Genomic DNA, 15,301 nt, shown 5'->3' on the forward strand with positions numbered 1-15,301 from the left:
TTCTCAAGAGCTGTTGGAGATGTACTCATCTTGGGAAGTGGGAAATAGTCCAGCACTCTCCTGGTTTGAATCTTGCTGATGGTGGATAGGCTTCGATGATCTTTGTCAGTTGGTATCTGTTGAGAAACCAGCCTATAGCAACAGGACTCTCACTCCATGCTAACACAAAGACCTTGTGTGCAGACTTTGGAACACTTCACCAGACTTGAGATCTCAGTTCTGGTTGCATCATATAACCAGAGGTTTTATCTACACATTTTCTGATCATAGCGATATTTTAAACTCTTTTTAAATAAACCTACTGCACACTTAGAAGCTACTGTCACCTTTGCATTGCTCTGAGACAGATTAATATACAAGACACCAGTCTATTGCACTTCTGACACATAAGCCTATTTTTACTGAGGTACAACTGCACGGAAACTCATGTTTGTTGCAGAAGTAATAATGAGGATGCAGCAACCACAAAGTTTAAGCCTTTGAGATATTTATCCACCTTCAGGGCAAGTGATTTATAGTGGAATTAATTATTCTGAGGGAACCACCATTTTCTTGGTTTCCAGAATATGTAATGCAAAATTGCTGTACTCCAAGCAAATTATAAGTGTAATGTTTAGGGATTTAGTGTGCCAAATGATTTGCTCTATACATTGTAATGACATGCTGTGGAATAAACGAATCAGAACATCATTAGAATCATCAGTCCTGTTGACAACTGCATGTGTTGGTCACCACCAGATTTTTATTCAACACATTTTTCCTAAATTGTAAAACAAAGTAAGTATTGTTTGAACACAGCCACTCCTACTGTCTTTATGGCAGTATTGTGTCCTTGTTGCCTGTCAGATTCCCATTGTACTCATAACCTGGTAAAGTGCTCCCTACTGAATGTACATCAGTACGATACCTGACTGTGTGTATCATTTACCATCTCTGACGGGCTGTGTACCAGTATGGAATCTCCCTGTGTCTGGATAGTGCCTCCTATATCTATGTGTCAGCACAGCACCCCTACTGTGTCAGTACACTATCCATGTCTGTGTCAGTACAGAGTGCCCGTCAGCATATCAACATTCTACTGTACCCAGTACAGTAACCCTGTATGTGTGGCTGTTCAATATCCTCCTACTGTCTGTGTGCCAGTACAGCATCTCCAGTTGTTGGTGTGTCTGTATAATACGCCGTCCAGGTGATAGTACAGTTCTTCTGTCTGTTAGTCAGTCCAGCTGTCCTCCCTGTAGGTCAGTATAGTACCACTATCTATGTGTCATTACAGCTAAATACCTATAACTGTGATTCAGTAGAGTTCCCTGCCTGTGTCAGTATACTATTCCCGTCTGTGAGTCAGTGCAGTTCCCTTGTCTGTCAGTACAGTACCTCTGTGTGTGCCTGTACTGTATAGATGTTTGTGTTGGTACCATACCCTTGTCAGTGTCAGTACATTACATCTGTTTATCAGTACAGTTCTCCAGTCTATGTGACAATATAATCTACCTGACTGTATATTAGTACAGTTCCCTTGCCTGTGCATCAGTACATTGCTCCCTTGTCTATTGTCAACACAGTAACTCTGAGCGTCAGTGAGGTTTCCTTATCTGTGTGTTATTACATTCCATCCATATGTCAGTGTAATAGCCTCCTTTGTCTGTGTGCTAATCTGGCACCTCTGATTATCCTTGTGTCTGTACAGTATATGTGTGTGAGTGCCTTTATCTGTGCGTTAGCCTAACGTTCACGTATGTGTAACAGTAGTCCTGTCTGTTAGTCGGTACAATAGCCCTATCTGTGAGACAGTACAGTACCTGTTTCTGTTTGTCAATGCAGTTCCCTGGTCTGTGTGTCAGTATGATACTCATATAAGTGTTCCAGTGGAGTATTCCCTACTCCACTGTGTCTGTACAAAGTTCATTGGACTGAGGTCTGAAATCTGTATGAAGAATACTGTGCCACCTTTGAACAAAAAAAAGCAAAAGCCTACATGATACGAATCCTCAACTCAGTAGGGCTTCTAGTCAGATTGTTCCATTTGACAAACCTTTTTGATATCATTATTAACACTGCTGGAGGTTCTTCTTGATCAGACGTTGCAATTGACAGCAGTCTTATTGACGGAGATTTCAGTTGAAGAGAAAAAGTTGGTTGTCAAGGTGAAACGTGCACAATTAAAACTGTTGAAAAGTTCTGGACTAGCATCTGGGATGTGGTTTCTTGGCTATGCCTGACACCCAACTATTACGTCCTTGATGGTCACACTTGACCATCACGTCGTCCCCTCTCGCTCGCAATGCCTCGCCACAGCAGTTTCCACCCACCTGTGCTTTAAATGCTCTGACGGAACGTCTACAAAAGAAGACAGGTATGAAAAACCGGAAAAAGGGGTCAGAGAGGCCGCAGGTCAGAGGCACAGTTAGACTCGAGTGTGTCTGCAGGTCCTGGTGGTCCCTGAAGCGGTCGCAGCGGAGCCTGAGGTGGAAGGGGACTCATCGTTTCCTGGGTCACTCTGATCGTCCTTGTTTAGGCCTTGGCTGCTGATGTGGCTCTGCAGAGCTGCGGGCGTGAGCCACTCCTTGGGGAGACAGCTCTGGAGGAATGGGATGCAGGAACTGAAGTATGCCAGCCGGTTCACCCAGCGAGGGATCTCCTTTCCGCACAGAATCTGCAAGACAACAAGACAAAGCTTCAGGCAGGTAGAAACCAATTCCCCAGCAAGCCACACCTGAACGCATGCAATTCTGCACCTGGAGCCACTAACAAAATGTACAAAAACACAAAGGAAGTTCAGCAACTTTCTAAAAGTCCTTCTAATAAACCCTTACATGGATTTTATCTGGATAGTTCCATTTCACTTCCCATCAGGACTTATTCTGAAATGACATTCCTGGATGTTGAAAAAGGTAGGGGAGTCCAGAACTAGAGGGCTTAAGCTTAGGATGAGAGGTGAAAGATATAAAAGGGACCTAAGGGGAACAACTTTTCCATGCAGAGGGTGGTGCGTGTGTGGAATGAGCTGCTAGAGGAAGTGGAGGAGGCTGGTGTAGTTACAACATTTAAAAGGCATCTGGATGGGAATATGAAGAGGAAGGGTTTCCAGGGATATGGGCCAAATGCTGGCAAATGGGACTAGATTAAGTTCGGGTAGCTGGTCAGCATGTACGGGTTGGACCGAAGGGTCTGATTCCATGCCCCACATCTCTATAACTCTAATACAGCCAGAATGGCGGCAGTGGAGGTTGGGAGTCGAAACTCCAGAGCCCGTTACAGAGACTCCAGCCAATGTCAAGCAGCAACTGGAGGAGCAATGAGGAGGAATAAGAAGAAGTGCTGGATACTCTCTTTTCCTTCTTAGAATGACCAGTCGCCAACAGGTAAAACTTGGAGAATTTTTTTTTATTAAGAAGCAGCGACAGTTCTGGTTCCCATGAACAAGTGTGTAACTGTGTCAATTCTACATTCGGCTTACGTTTTTAAACATTAAAATGCTGATAGCTTTATCTAATTATATTTCATTTTCAAGCCTTAGCAACACAGTAAGCCAATTACAACATGGCATTCAGTCAGTAAGTCAGTTGACTTGACATCAGGTTGGGCTCAGTTTGTGATAGCTTGTGTACCTGTTTCGATAAATTGTTCAACACTCTATTAGGTAACCCTATTCGAAACAGAAACAAATTTAACTGTTGTACAATATTAACTCAATCAGATAAGCTGTTTCCTTATATGTTTAACTGTTATACAATATTAGCTCAATCACACTGCTTTTGTTTCTCCTCACAGAACAGAGGGAGATGAACTCTATTGCAGTAAAATCTTGCATTATATTTAATATTTCAAGATGGCATCAGAACGCGGTGACGTTTTGCATTTTACATGCAATAAAACATTTTCACTGTATTTGTAGACACATGTGATGGCAAATCTAAGTCTAAATGCAATCTAATTCCTTTTTGCTCAGGTGGGAACCGTACACATTGAGAAACTTATGGATATCCAGTGTCCATAATCCAGAGGATTAGTAAGAAGGAAATACGCAGAGAAAAAATGAGGTACGAAGGTAAACTGGCCAAGAATATAAAGGAGGATAGTAAAAGCTTTTTTAGGTATGTCCAAGGCAAAAAAATGGTTAGGACAAAAATTGGGCCCTTGAAGACAGAAGCAGGGGAATATATTACTGGGAACGAAGAAATGGCAGAGGAATTAAATGGGTACTTCAGATCTGTGTTCACTGGGGAAGACACAAGCAATCTCCCTGAGGTAACAGTGGCTGAAGGACCTGAACTTAAGGGAATTTCTATTTGCCAGGATTTGGTGTTGGAGAGACTGTTAGGTCTGAAGGTTGATAAGTCTCCGGGACCTGATGGCCTGCATCCCAGGGTACTGAAGGAGGTGGCTCGGGAAATCGTGGATGCGCTGGTGATTATTTTCCAGAGTTCAATAGAATCGGGGTTGGTTCCTGAGGATTGGAGGGCGGCTAATGTTGTGCCACTTTTTAAGAAGGGTGGGCGGGAGAAAGCAGGAAATTATAGACCAGTTAGTCTGACCTCAGTGGTGGGAAAGATGCTGGAGTCTATTATAAAGGATGAAATTACGGCACATCTGGATAATAGTAACAGGATAGGACAGAGTCAGCATGGATTTATGAAGGGGAAATCATGCTTGACTAATCTTCTTGAATTTTTTGAGGATGTAACTCGGAAGATGGACGAGGGAGATCCAGTGGATGTAGTGTACCTGGACTTTCAGAAAGCTTTTGATAAAGTCCCACACAAGAGGTTAGTGAGTAAAATTAGGGCGCACGGGATTGGGGGCAAAGTACTAGATTGGATAGAGAATTGGTTGGCTAATAGGAAACAAAGGGTAGTGATTAACGGCTCCATTTCGAAATGGCAGGCAGTGACCAGTGGGGTACCGCAGGGATCCGTGCTGGGACCGCAGCTTTTTACAATATATGTAAATGATATAGAAGATGGTATCAGCAATAACATTAGCAAATTTGCTGATGACACAAAGCTAGGTGGTAGGGTGAAATGTGATGAGGATGTTAGGGGATTACAGGGTGACCTGGACAAGTTAGGTGAGTGGGCAGATGCATGGCAGATGCAGTTTAATGTGGATAAATGTCTGGTTATCCACTTTGGTGGCAAGAACAGGAAGGCAGATTACTACCTCAATGGTATCAAATTAGGTAAAGGGGCTGTTCAGAGAGATCTGGGTGTTCTTGTCCACCAGTCAATGAAGGCAAGCATGCAGGTACAGCAGGTCGTGAAGAAGGCTAATAGCATGCTGGCCTTCATAACAAGAGGGATTGAGTATAGAAGCAAAGAGGTGCTTCTGCAGCTGTACAGGGCCCTGGTGAGACCACACCTGGAGTACTGTGTACAGTTCTGGTCTCCAAATTTGAGGAAAGACATTCTGGCTATTGAGGGAGTGCAGCGTAGGTTCACGAGGTCAATTCCTGGAATGGCAGGATTGCCTTACACGGAAAGACTGAAGCGACTGGGCTTGTATACCCTTGAGTTTAGAAGACTGAGAGGGGATCTGATTGAAACGTACAGGCTTATGAAAGGACTGGACACTCTGGCAGGAGGGAACATATTTCCGTTGATGGGGGAGTGCCGAACCAGAGGACACAACTTAAAAATACGGGGTAGACCATTTAGGACAGAGATGAGGAGAAACTACTTCACCCAGAGAGTGGTGGCTGTGTGGAATGCTCTGCCCCAGAGGGCAGTGGAGGCCCAGTCTCTGGATTCTTTTAAGAAAGAATTGGATAGAGCTCTTAAAGATAGTGGAGTCAAGGGGTATGGAGATAAGGCTGGAACAGGATACTAATTAGGAATGATCAGTCATGATCATATTGAATGGCGGTGCAGGCTCGAAGGGCAGAATGGCCTACTCCTGCATCTATTGTCTATTGTCTATTGTCATTATCAAGCAGTCAGAACCTTACCAATGCCAAGACATTAAGCCTATCACAGGCCTAATGTATGATTATATTCTCCAGTTACTAGATTCTGAATCTTTATTCCACCATTGTTGACATTAAGTGGCTTTTCACTTCTTTGGGCATCGCCCAGGGATTGTGCCACTGAAAGAATGCCATCAACATACTATCAAACGCCAAAGGTTCATTGACATATGTTCACCCTCCTGTCTCCCCTGGTGAATGGTGCAGAGGGCTGGAAAGAATTTCTTATTTTGTCATGGGATCAATAGCAAGGCCTGCATTTGTTGTGCATCCCAAACTGCCTTTGAAATGAGCGGCTTGTTGAGCTGCTTCAGAGGCCAATTAAGGGTCAACTATTGGAGTCATGAGCAGGCCAGACCAGGTAAAGGCAGTAGATTTCTTTCCATAAAAGGGAATAGTGAACCAGATGAGTTTTTACAACAATCAATGATAATAGTCCTGGTCACTGTTATTGAGATTAGCTTTGTATTCCAGATGTACTAATTAAATCTGAATTGCATAAGTTATCATGGTGGGCTTTTTAGAAAGAGCTTTAACCTGAATTTCTGGATTATGAGTCCAATAACATGACCACTATGCCCCTTTGCAGAATGGATAACAATCTATTGAACTTGTTGGGAACAAATTGCCATCTAAACCTAAAGGTAGGAATGCTGCCAACTGAGCCCCCAGAACTTCACAGCTAATTCTAAAATTTACAAAATAATACATGGAATTTTCAAACAAACACCTGTCTTGTAAAGCTCAATACCTTTCCTGGCTAAAGTGACACAGTAAGTGCATTTATAGATATAACCTTACTTCAGGAAGTGTTACTGAGTAATTATCAAAAGTAATTTTGACTTAGCATTTACTTAGACAGTTTCTTAACAAACAGCAACATAGCAATGAGGTAGGTGTAGACTATGGAATTAGTAAGTTTACGAGGAGTAGCCAATGTATTATCTATTGCAAATCAGTCCTACCAATGCTTTAGACACCATGGTCTGAGGAGGACTTCACTAATAAGCAACAGATAAACAATTGTCGAATCTGTGTTAAACAACTACACAGAACAGCTGCATGTAGAGCTGCGTCGAAGCTGAATAAAGCTGTTCTATTTGAACCTTGGCTTTTGATGGACCTGCTAACAAGTTACGCAGAAGTAGATGAATTGGAGTCATGCTGTAATCACCCTGTACAGTCTAATCAGGTGGGTTGAAGGTGAGAACTCTCCATCTGTACACAGAAATGTGAAAGAATTGAAAGCAGAAAAGGGGACGAAACTCCATTTCCTCACTCAAAAATATTACAAGACCTAGGGATTCAATTGTGCTTGAAACCAGGTGAGCAAAATCAGGGTGTGTCCTACACGCTGCAGTAGGAGTGCAGGAAATTGGCATGGAATGATCACAATCAAGAATGAAACTAACAGCCAGCACTCTCTATGTCTGAGAGATCAGGAAATCAGAGGAGACAGCCTCTTTTACAGGGCAAGTCCACTTGGGGTGCACAGAGCATGGAACGATTCTCTATGGAACAAAATTGGCAAGAGGAAACACAAGGCTGGATCCCAGGTTCTTGGGCACAGTATTAGAATTCTTACTCCAGAGTATTGACAGGAAGAGGGCAGGCAGCTGGCCAAACAACACATTCTCAGCCAATGAGGAGAGATCGCTGAGTAGGCCAAAGACAGCAGGTTAGCTCAAGGGGCGGTAGAAACGTAGAAAAAGTTCAATGGTCTCAGCAGGGATGTTAACCAATGAATCTGATATCTAAAGCACCAAGTTCCTCTGGTGAAACCTCCATTCGGGGTGCCCGATCCTGTGTCCCAGTTCCTATTTATGGATGCCAGTGATTTATCATTCCCATAATCACTTCTCAAAAATATGAATTGGGGCTTGTGACAGGTAATGACAGTACATCCTAGTGAAGGGTTAGTTTCTTTTCTTCCCACTGTTGGAGAGATTTACTGTACCTGAAATAAATGAGAGGAACGAGGGGTGGCTGTCAGTGTGAAGGGAGCGCAGAAATTAAAAGCTGGCAAGAGCTGCTACAGTTCATCGTGTCAATTGTGCAGAGTGAGGAATGGAAATATAAACAAAGAGAAGGATAAAACATGCAGAAACCCTCCACCAAACCACCTCCAATTTTGCCTGTGTAGTGCAGTTTGGCATCGAGCTTGTAGGAGAGTGGTGGGAAGTGACAGCAGGGGTACTGTGAATGAAACTGTAACTGGTGAAGTTGGGAGCACAGTGTAAGAGAGTTGCATTGTTATCCTATTCTGACAAGTTCAGTGAGTGGGCAAATGCCTATGGATGAACTATAATGTGGATAACTGTGCTGTTGTCCACAATGGCAACAGAAGCTGGAAGGCAGATTATTATCTGGGTGATGATAGATTGGGAAAGGGGGAAGTGCAACGAGATTGGGTGTCTTTGTTCCCCATTGAGTGTTGCATGCATTTTGGCCTCTGTATCTGAGGAGGGATGTTCAGGCAATGGAGGGAGTGAAATGAAGTTTTACCAGACTGATTCCTGTGATGTCGGGACTAATATATGAAGGGAGACTGGATTGGTAAGGACTGTGTTCACTGAGTTGAGAAGAATGAAGAGGATCTGTCATAAAACAACCTATAAAATTCTAATAGGACTAGACAGAATAAATGCAGAATGTTCCTGATGACTGGGGAGTCTGGAACCAGGGTGATAGTCTACGGATATAGAGTCGACTTATTAGGATTAAGATGAGGAGAAATGTCTTCACTTACAGACTGATGAGCCTGTGCAATTCTCTGCCACAGAAAACAGTTGAGGCAAAAACATTGTTTTCAAGGAGTTAGATATAGTTCTTAGGGATAAAGGGATCAAAAGGTCTGGGGAGAAATGGGAACAGGATACTGGGTTGGATGATAAGCCATGATCATATTGAATGGCGGAACAGATTCAACGGGCTGACTGATGTTCTTCTGCTCCTGTTTTGCATGTGAAACAGTTTCTATGTTAACACTGACAACCTGCTGATGTTGTTGAATTTGTTTTGCAATATTACAGCCTTGACCTTGAAGTTTAGTCCCTAGCACTGATCACCTCAGTGACCTCTGCCTACTGGCAGTGGAATTGTTGTGTGGAGGAGTTTTGGCTCCCAAGTTGCAAAGGGGGTAAGTAATTTGCCTTGTCCCTCCCACCCTAAACCAGCCCGGCCTCTATAGAAATCCCCAGTGCCTTTGCAGTGTTGCTGAAGCTATTTCTGGTTTGTGTTTCTGCAGACAGTATGCAACTTGCTTCGTGTGGTGCCTGAAATGCCTAAGATACACCCTAATCCACCCCACAGCCATCCCGAAACATGTGTACAACCAATGAATGAATGGCTGGTTGAGCTAACAGAATTTCTGGCTCATGAAGGTGAACAAGAGAGCAACCAGATGAATAATCATTCCAGATGATTGCTCTGCTCCTGATTTGTGACATTATTGGGTTTCCAGACCGCCAACCCATAGTGCTAATAAGCTAAGTGAGGGCAATAAAACAAAGAACTGACGGACGCTTAAAATCTGAAAAGAAAATAGAAATTGATGGAGAAACTCAGCAGGTCTGGCACTTTCTGAAGATGGGTCAGTGGACTCAAAAACATGGACTGTTTTCTGTCCACAGACTCTAAGCCAGGAGACTGAGTTTGAGAAAGCTATTACTTTGTTGGTCAGCACTAGAGAATTGGCAGTCAAAGTAAGGAGGCTGTCAATAATCATGTCAGTTGCCTCTCCAATAGCCTTCAGGGAAGACAAGCAGTCTGGTTTAGTCTGCACCTGACACCAGTCCACACTGGCTGATTGGCTCTTTAGACCGTCTAAAGCAGCTGCTCAGCTTTTTGAGCAATTAGCATTCAAGGAAGAAACCCATCCGGTCTTTCGAAGAATAACCAATATCTGCCAACTAGAAAACAAATTACAAAAAAAAACCCTCCTCACACTGTCGAGAGAAAAGCAATTACCAGCTCCTTCCTTCCTTCAGGGGATTGAAAGCAGTTTTCAGAAGTTAGCAGTTTCCAGAACACAGCAATATCTGCTTCACTACACTTCATCAATTACTTGCTTGTAATTTCCTCAGAAACTCACCCAGTCCAATAACCATTTCCACCACTTTAAATTGCAGTAAGTTCGCACAGACACAATTGCATTGTTGGGGTAGAATTTAAATGAGAGCAGAAACTTCACTCTCGGTGTGATGTTAGTTGAAGTTCGGATTTTGAGAATGCAAATTTATGGCATCCAGATTCCTTCAGAGACCCAGGGCCAGTTGATCTTTACATTCTCATTTTCCATTTAGATTTCAGTTCCCACTTTTGCGAGATCTATGGAATAATTTACGGAGCAACAGAAAGTGGCAATAAAGTCATACGTTAATTCATACAATATTAATTCTACAGTGTGCCATAGTGCTCAGCTTGCTAATGTCAAATATAAAGTTAATATTGTACAAAGTGGAAGGAATTTGCAACAATTGTTGCAAATATCATTATGTTTTGGGATATACATTTTTGTTCTAAGGTTGAGCTTTAACTGGAGAAAATGCAATGAAAGCAAACTTGAAACTTATTATACTTACAAGTTTCGGACCATTTTGACTAAAGCCAATAACAGTTAGAAAGGTAACATCATCAAACAGATGCCTGGTATACTTCACTAAAAAAAATGAGGATACAGGAATTTTCTCCTCCCTCGTATGGTATGGACAATGGTGCAAAAGTTGGAAAATTTAGGATAAGAATTTAAAAATCAGAATCCTAATGTCAGAAAAAACATTTCCGATTTACCCCTTTAAATAAGATCTTCAGAATCTCCTTACTGTGCGTTGACTACTTTATTTTCTATGCATTGCATCTCATTAATACCTCAATGAGCTTTGCTTATATCTGGCTTCCAACTCTCCTTTTATTTCCTGAGAAAGTAGATGAAGCAATACCCCAATATGTAAGTCAGAGTGGGATACTGGCTGCAGCACCTCACTGATGCCTGTCTCAATCACACCCAACTGTTTCTTCAGCACAATGCCCCTGAAGGCTCCATGGTCAACTTTTCCTTTGACCCCTCATCGACAAGTCAGCATTGGAAAACTCCCAACTTCATCACATCATCCTGCTGTTCAGTCCTTCAAATCTACACTTTGGAGCTCTGGAACCCTGACCACTTGTATGCTTCTGCCAGATCAACTTGTGCACGAGAACAAATTTGCATCGCATGCATTTGTACGGGATGAATCTTAGCTTGTTGTTTCACTTTGTGCATACCGGGGCTGTCAGCTTCCGTACACTGCATGTTGCTTTTTATTGTGTGAAGTCTTGAGTGCTCACTTATAGGCGGCCATCTTTGAGGCTTGCATGCCTTTTAGTGCAGAGAGACAGATAGCCAGCTTGAATTGGCAGCAAACACTGAACAGTCAAGGGATGGGCATGTTGCTGTATGGCACTGTCAATGTCAGCCCTGCAAGCATCTGCCAGCAGCTTATGTTACAAACACACTGCATGTGGATCAACAAAATAGCCATGTGGAAAGTCAGAGGGGACCAGTCCTGAGTGTGGTGAAGAGGGGCTACGGTCAGTCAGAAGGCATCTCTGATTTTAGTCCAGGTCAGTCAAACGATTGGTTCTGCCAGAGTCCAGGGATCCATGTTGAAAAATGTGGTACTGGAAAAGCACAGCTGGTCAGGCAGCATCTGAGGAGCAGGACAGTTGACGTTTCGAGCATAAGCCCTTCATCAGGAAGACTGGCTGTGCTTTTCCAGCACCACACTTCTCGACTCTGATCTCCAGCGTCTGCAGTCCTTACTTCCTCCAGGGATCTATGTCCTTGCAGTTCAGGGATCAGGCCATATACAGTCCTGAAGGTCAAGTGCAGTCTGTCTGGGATTCAATATAGGTCACACTGTGGAGACATCAGTGCTCAGACTGGCCATGCTTAGCAGGGCTAAACTAAACTGGGGGAGATGGTCAAGGTCAACATTTGCCAGGGGGGCAGTGCTATGATGCTATGGCTTGAAGAGATATATATTGTCCTCGTTTTGTTATGAAGAGGGGTTGAGACAGAGGTGCTGAGAGGTCTGTTCCAAGCTAATAAACAGCTTGTGAGGCCTCGGGTATTTTTGAAAAGTTGGAACAATACAATGGATGGTGTCAAGATCCCCCAGAACTAGGATTTTACTTTAATGTTCAGTAGCTGTTGGGGTTTGGAATTTGCTGGACATCTCTTCCTGCTACAGCAAAACACTTGAGTTCTCTCTCCCTCTCTCTGAGTTTTCTCTTGATGTTCTTTTCTCCTGGTCTGGGGAATTGCATGTGAGAAAATTTATTTTATTTATTTATTTATTTATTTATTTTAAAAAATTTATTTATTTTACTGCATTTATTTTTGTCAACGGTATGTTGATGGGATATTACTATATTGGATCAGCTAATCAGTGGTAGTTAACATAGATATTATCTTGTTGAGGATTTCGATGGAGTTACAGTTAAGCTTTATTTTTACTTCTTATTTTGTCTGTATTTTAGATACAATATAAAAATAAAGTGTGTTTTGCTTCAAGCCTGGTAGTCTGACTAATCAAAGTGCATTGAGAACATAATGCTTTACATCTGTCTTCTAACATGAGAAAAAGTTGGGATCTAGGCTATCTTCTTATTGTAATTTGAGGAAACTTGGTCTGGTCCATAAAAAAAGAAATACAGTTTTGAGGAAAGTGGGCAAGTCAAATCTGGGTAATGGGGTTCATTACACTGGGTCACTGAGGGAATGATTATAGTGAAGAAGGGTGGGATGTCATAGATAACAGGAGGGGCCTTGGAGTTCCAGATAGGCCAGGGAGGGTTGTGATAGATTCCTCTGGCCTGTGCCTGGGGAGGGCATACAGTCATTAAGGGTGTCAGAATTCACAGAGCCCTGGCCTCTGGGGGGTAAAGTGGGGGAAGCTAAAGTTTATATAACGAATCATTGGGGTCATGTTGGACAGGGGCACAAAAAGGACCACGAAACATTGGCGGAATTGTTCTGCTTCTCAGAACCAACCTGCAATTCACTCTCAGGAGCATATCCTTACCACATTGGATTGAAAGACAATAATTGTGTAATAACTGCACAAATTGGTTGACACTGCATCCAAACTGGCAGATTAAGTTACTGAATTGTTCAATTTAGGGTCAGCGTAAACCTCTTGGTAATGGAAGCCCCGTTAGGACAATTCAGTAATGCCACCCTGATTTCTATTTGTATTTCATTGATTGTCCAAGAATACACATTCCAAAACTTAGCCATAAAGTAATCAGGGGCATCCCACTGCATGCACTAATTCCCTCTGTGGTATGTAAACAAAGCAACCTCCATCAGACCAATGTATTTTAAAATGGCAGCTGAAGTACCCATTTCCGAAACACATTCTGTAAGCAGCAATAGAAGACAATGGAAGCTGCCACATTCTCACACTGATCTGTAAGTATTCAAGGACATGACGTGTGATGCAGAAGGGAGTGTTTTCTTTGTGGGTGGGTGGGGTGGGCTAAAGCATGTGGCCGGTGTGTTCACTGTCAGAGTTCCATTCCTGAAGCAGCATTCAGACTTTGGCTGTTCAAAGTTCAATTGTACAAGTTTGCCGATTCAAGAGCTCCTTATTCAGGCATGACAATGTCATCCTTAGGAAACCTCCATAACCAACTGCATGATGGTATAACACAAACTTCTGGCTATCCTTCTGACATGCTCCACAGATTGTCTGCACATCAATCTCACATGGCTATAATCTTGAACATGTCTCAGTTTAGATTAGAGTGGTGCTGGAAAAGCACAGCAGGTCAGGCTGCATCTGAGGAGCAGGAAAATCGACATTCCGGGCAAAAGCCCTTCATCAGGAATGGAGATGTATTAAATTCATTGATGCGTGGACGGAGGGGGATAAAGGTAAGGCCTTTGCTGAGGACTGATCGTTCGTCCTCAGTGAGGGAGAGGTTTGGGGGGGATGGTGAAAACTCGGCAGGGCTGAGAGCTAGGACCTGGTGTAGGTGTGGAGCTGGGAGTTGGGGGCGGATCCTGTCACTGGAGTGGATGTGGTGTTAGTGGGAATGGGGGTGGAGTCATGAGCAGGGGTGATGTTCCCCTCAGGGTTCTGGGGAAGGGGTGGGGGGGGGGGCGAGGATGGTGACAGTGGGATCTCTGGGGGGAGTGTCGGCAGAATGCAGGTTAGTGGCGTTGGTGGGAGCAGCAGTGGTGGCAAACACAGCAGTGGGAGGGGTGGGGCAGAAGTCACTGAGCGCGTGACGTCAGTGATGACGTGGGGGCGGAAATGATGGCACATGTGGTGCCTGAGGAGTCGTACTCCATTCCTGATGAAGGGCTTTTGCCCGAAACGTCAATTTTCCTGCTCCTCGGATGCTGCCTGACCTGCTATGCTTTTCCAGCGCCACTCTAATCTAAACTCTGGTTTCCACTTTTGCCTACTTGAACATGTCTCAGTCAAGGACTAATGACTGAGATTGCCTGCAGTTCAGGAGTCAGTACATAGCTTGTGTGAGGTGAGCAATGGAATTGCTATCATCCTTGGGATGTCTGAAAAGGCTTGCATATGCACGCAACTGAAGCAGGGCCAACTGCAAAGAAGATTCGGTGCAGGTTTTTTCGGAGTGCAAGTAAACATATACTTAGAAAGGTGCAAGGTTATTGACAATTGGTGGTACCTTTGCCACCTCTGTGCCCTCAGTCTGCTTTTCTCTTACTCTCCCTCCCATTACATCGAAGTGCAACTTTGATTTCTGCTACTGGGCTGGAGGTCACATGCTCAGTCATTGGTCCTTGTTGGCCTGGAAGACCCAGGCAGACATTCCAGAGGGGTTTCGGGGGGACGGTGGGGGGAGAAGTGAGCCCGGGTCTCCTGTGAGCACACAGAGAAAGGGTTCACAACGTGGCTGAGTCAAGAGTGAACGCTTAACTCCAGTGGTTAAACAGAGGAGGAAATCAAGGTGAGAACTGCAGAGATTTGTGTGAAGGCTATTTATAGAATCCAGATTAATGGAGAATTTGACTTGACTCCTGTGGATAGCTGTGAAGTACCACTAACATTGCCCTCTGGGTCTGTCAAAATTTCATATCCTCTTCAAATCCTAAACAAAGGAGAGGGAAATCCTATTTTCCTGTGAATTTACAGCAGGACATAGATCAAACGAACAGAGAGATTAAAGAGTAAATGACAGCTTTTTGCAGTATTTTAGCCTGTCTGACTGAATCTCTTGACGGCTGCTATCACTTGACAATTCATTTCTTCCCATATATATTCTTTCCCGCTCTCTTGCGTGCCTCCAGGTTTTCATACACCCTCTCTC

General features: G+C 43.5%; 1 protein-coding gene across 1 annotated transcript in view; it reads right to left on the reverse strand.

Moving 5' to 3' along the window:
• Positions 1–722: 722 nt before the first annotated feature.
• The window catches only part of LOC140476491 (deubiquitinase DESI2), a 244,552-nt gene continuing 229,973 nt past the window's right edge, over positions 723–15,301 (reverse strand). Inside the window, exon 5 of the mRNA XM_072569198.1 lies at positions 723–2,656. Coding sequence (XP_072425299.1) covers positions 2,408–2,656 — 249 coding nt within the window. The 3' untranslated portion in view covers positions 723–2,407. The remainder of the gene's footprint in view (positions 2,657–15,301) is intronic.

The sequence above is a fragment of the Chiloscyllium punctatum genome, chromosome 4 (genome assembly GCF_047496795.1).
Source record: "Chiloscyllium punctatum isolate Juve2018m chromosome 4, sChiPun1.3, whole genome shotgun sequence".
In the NCBI taxonomy this organism is placed as follows: domain Eukaryota; kingdom Metazoa; phylum Chordata; class Chondrichthyes; order Orectolobiformes; family Hemiscylliidae; genus Chiloscyllium; species Chiloscyllium punctatum.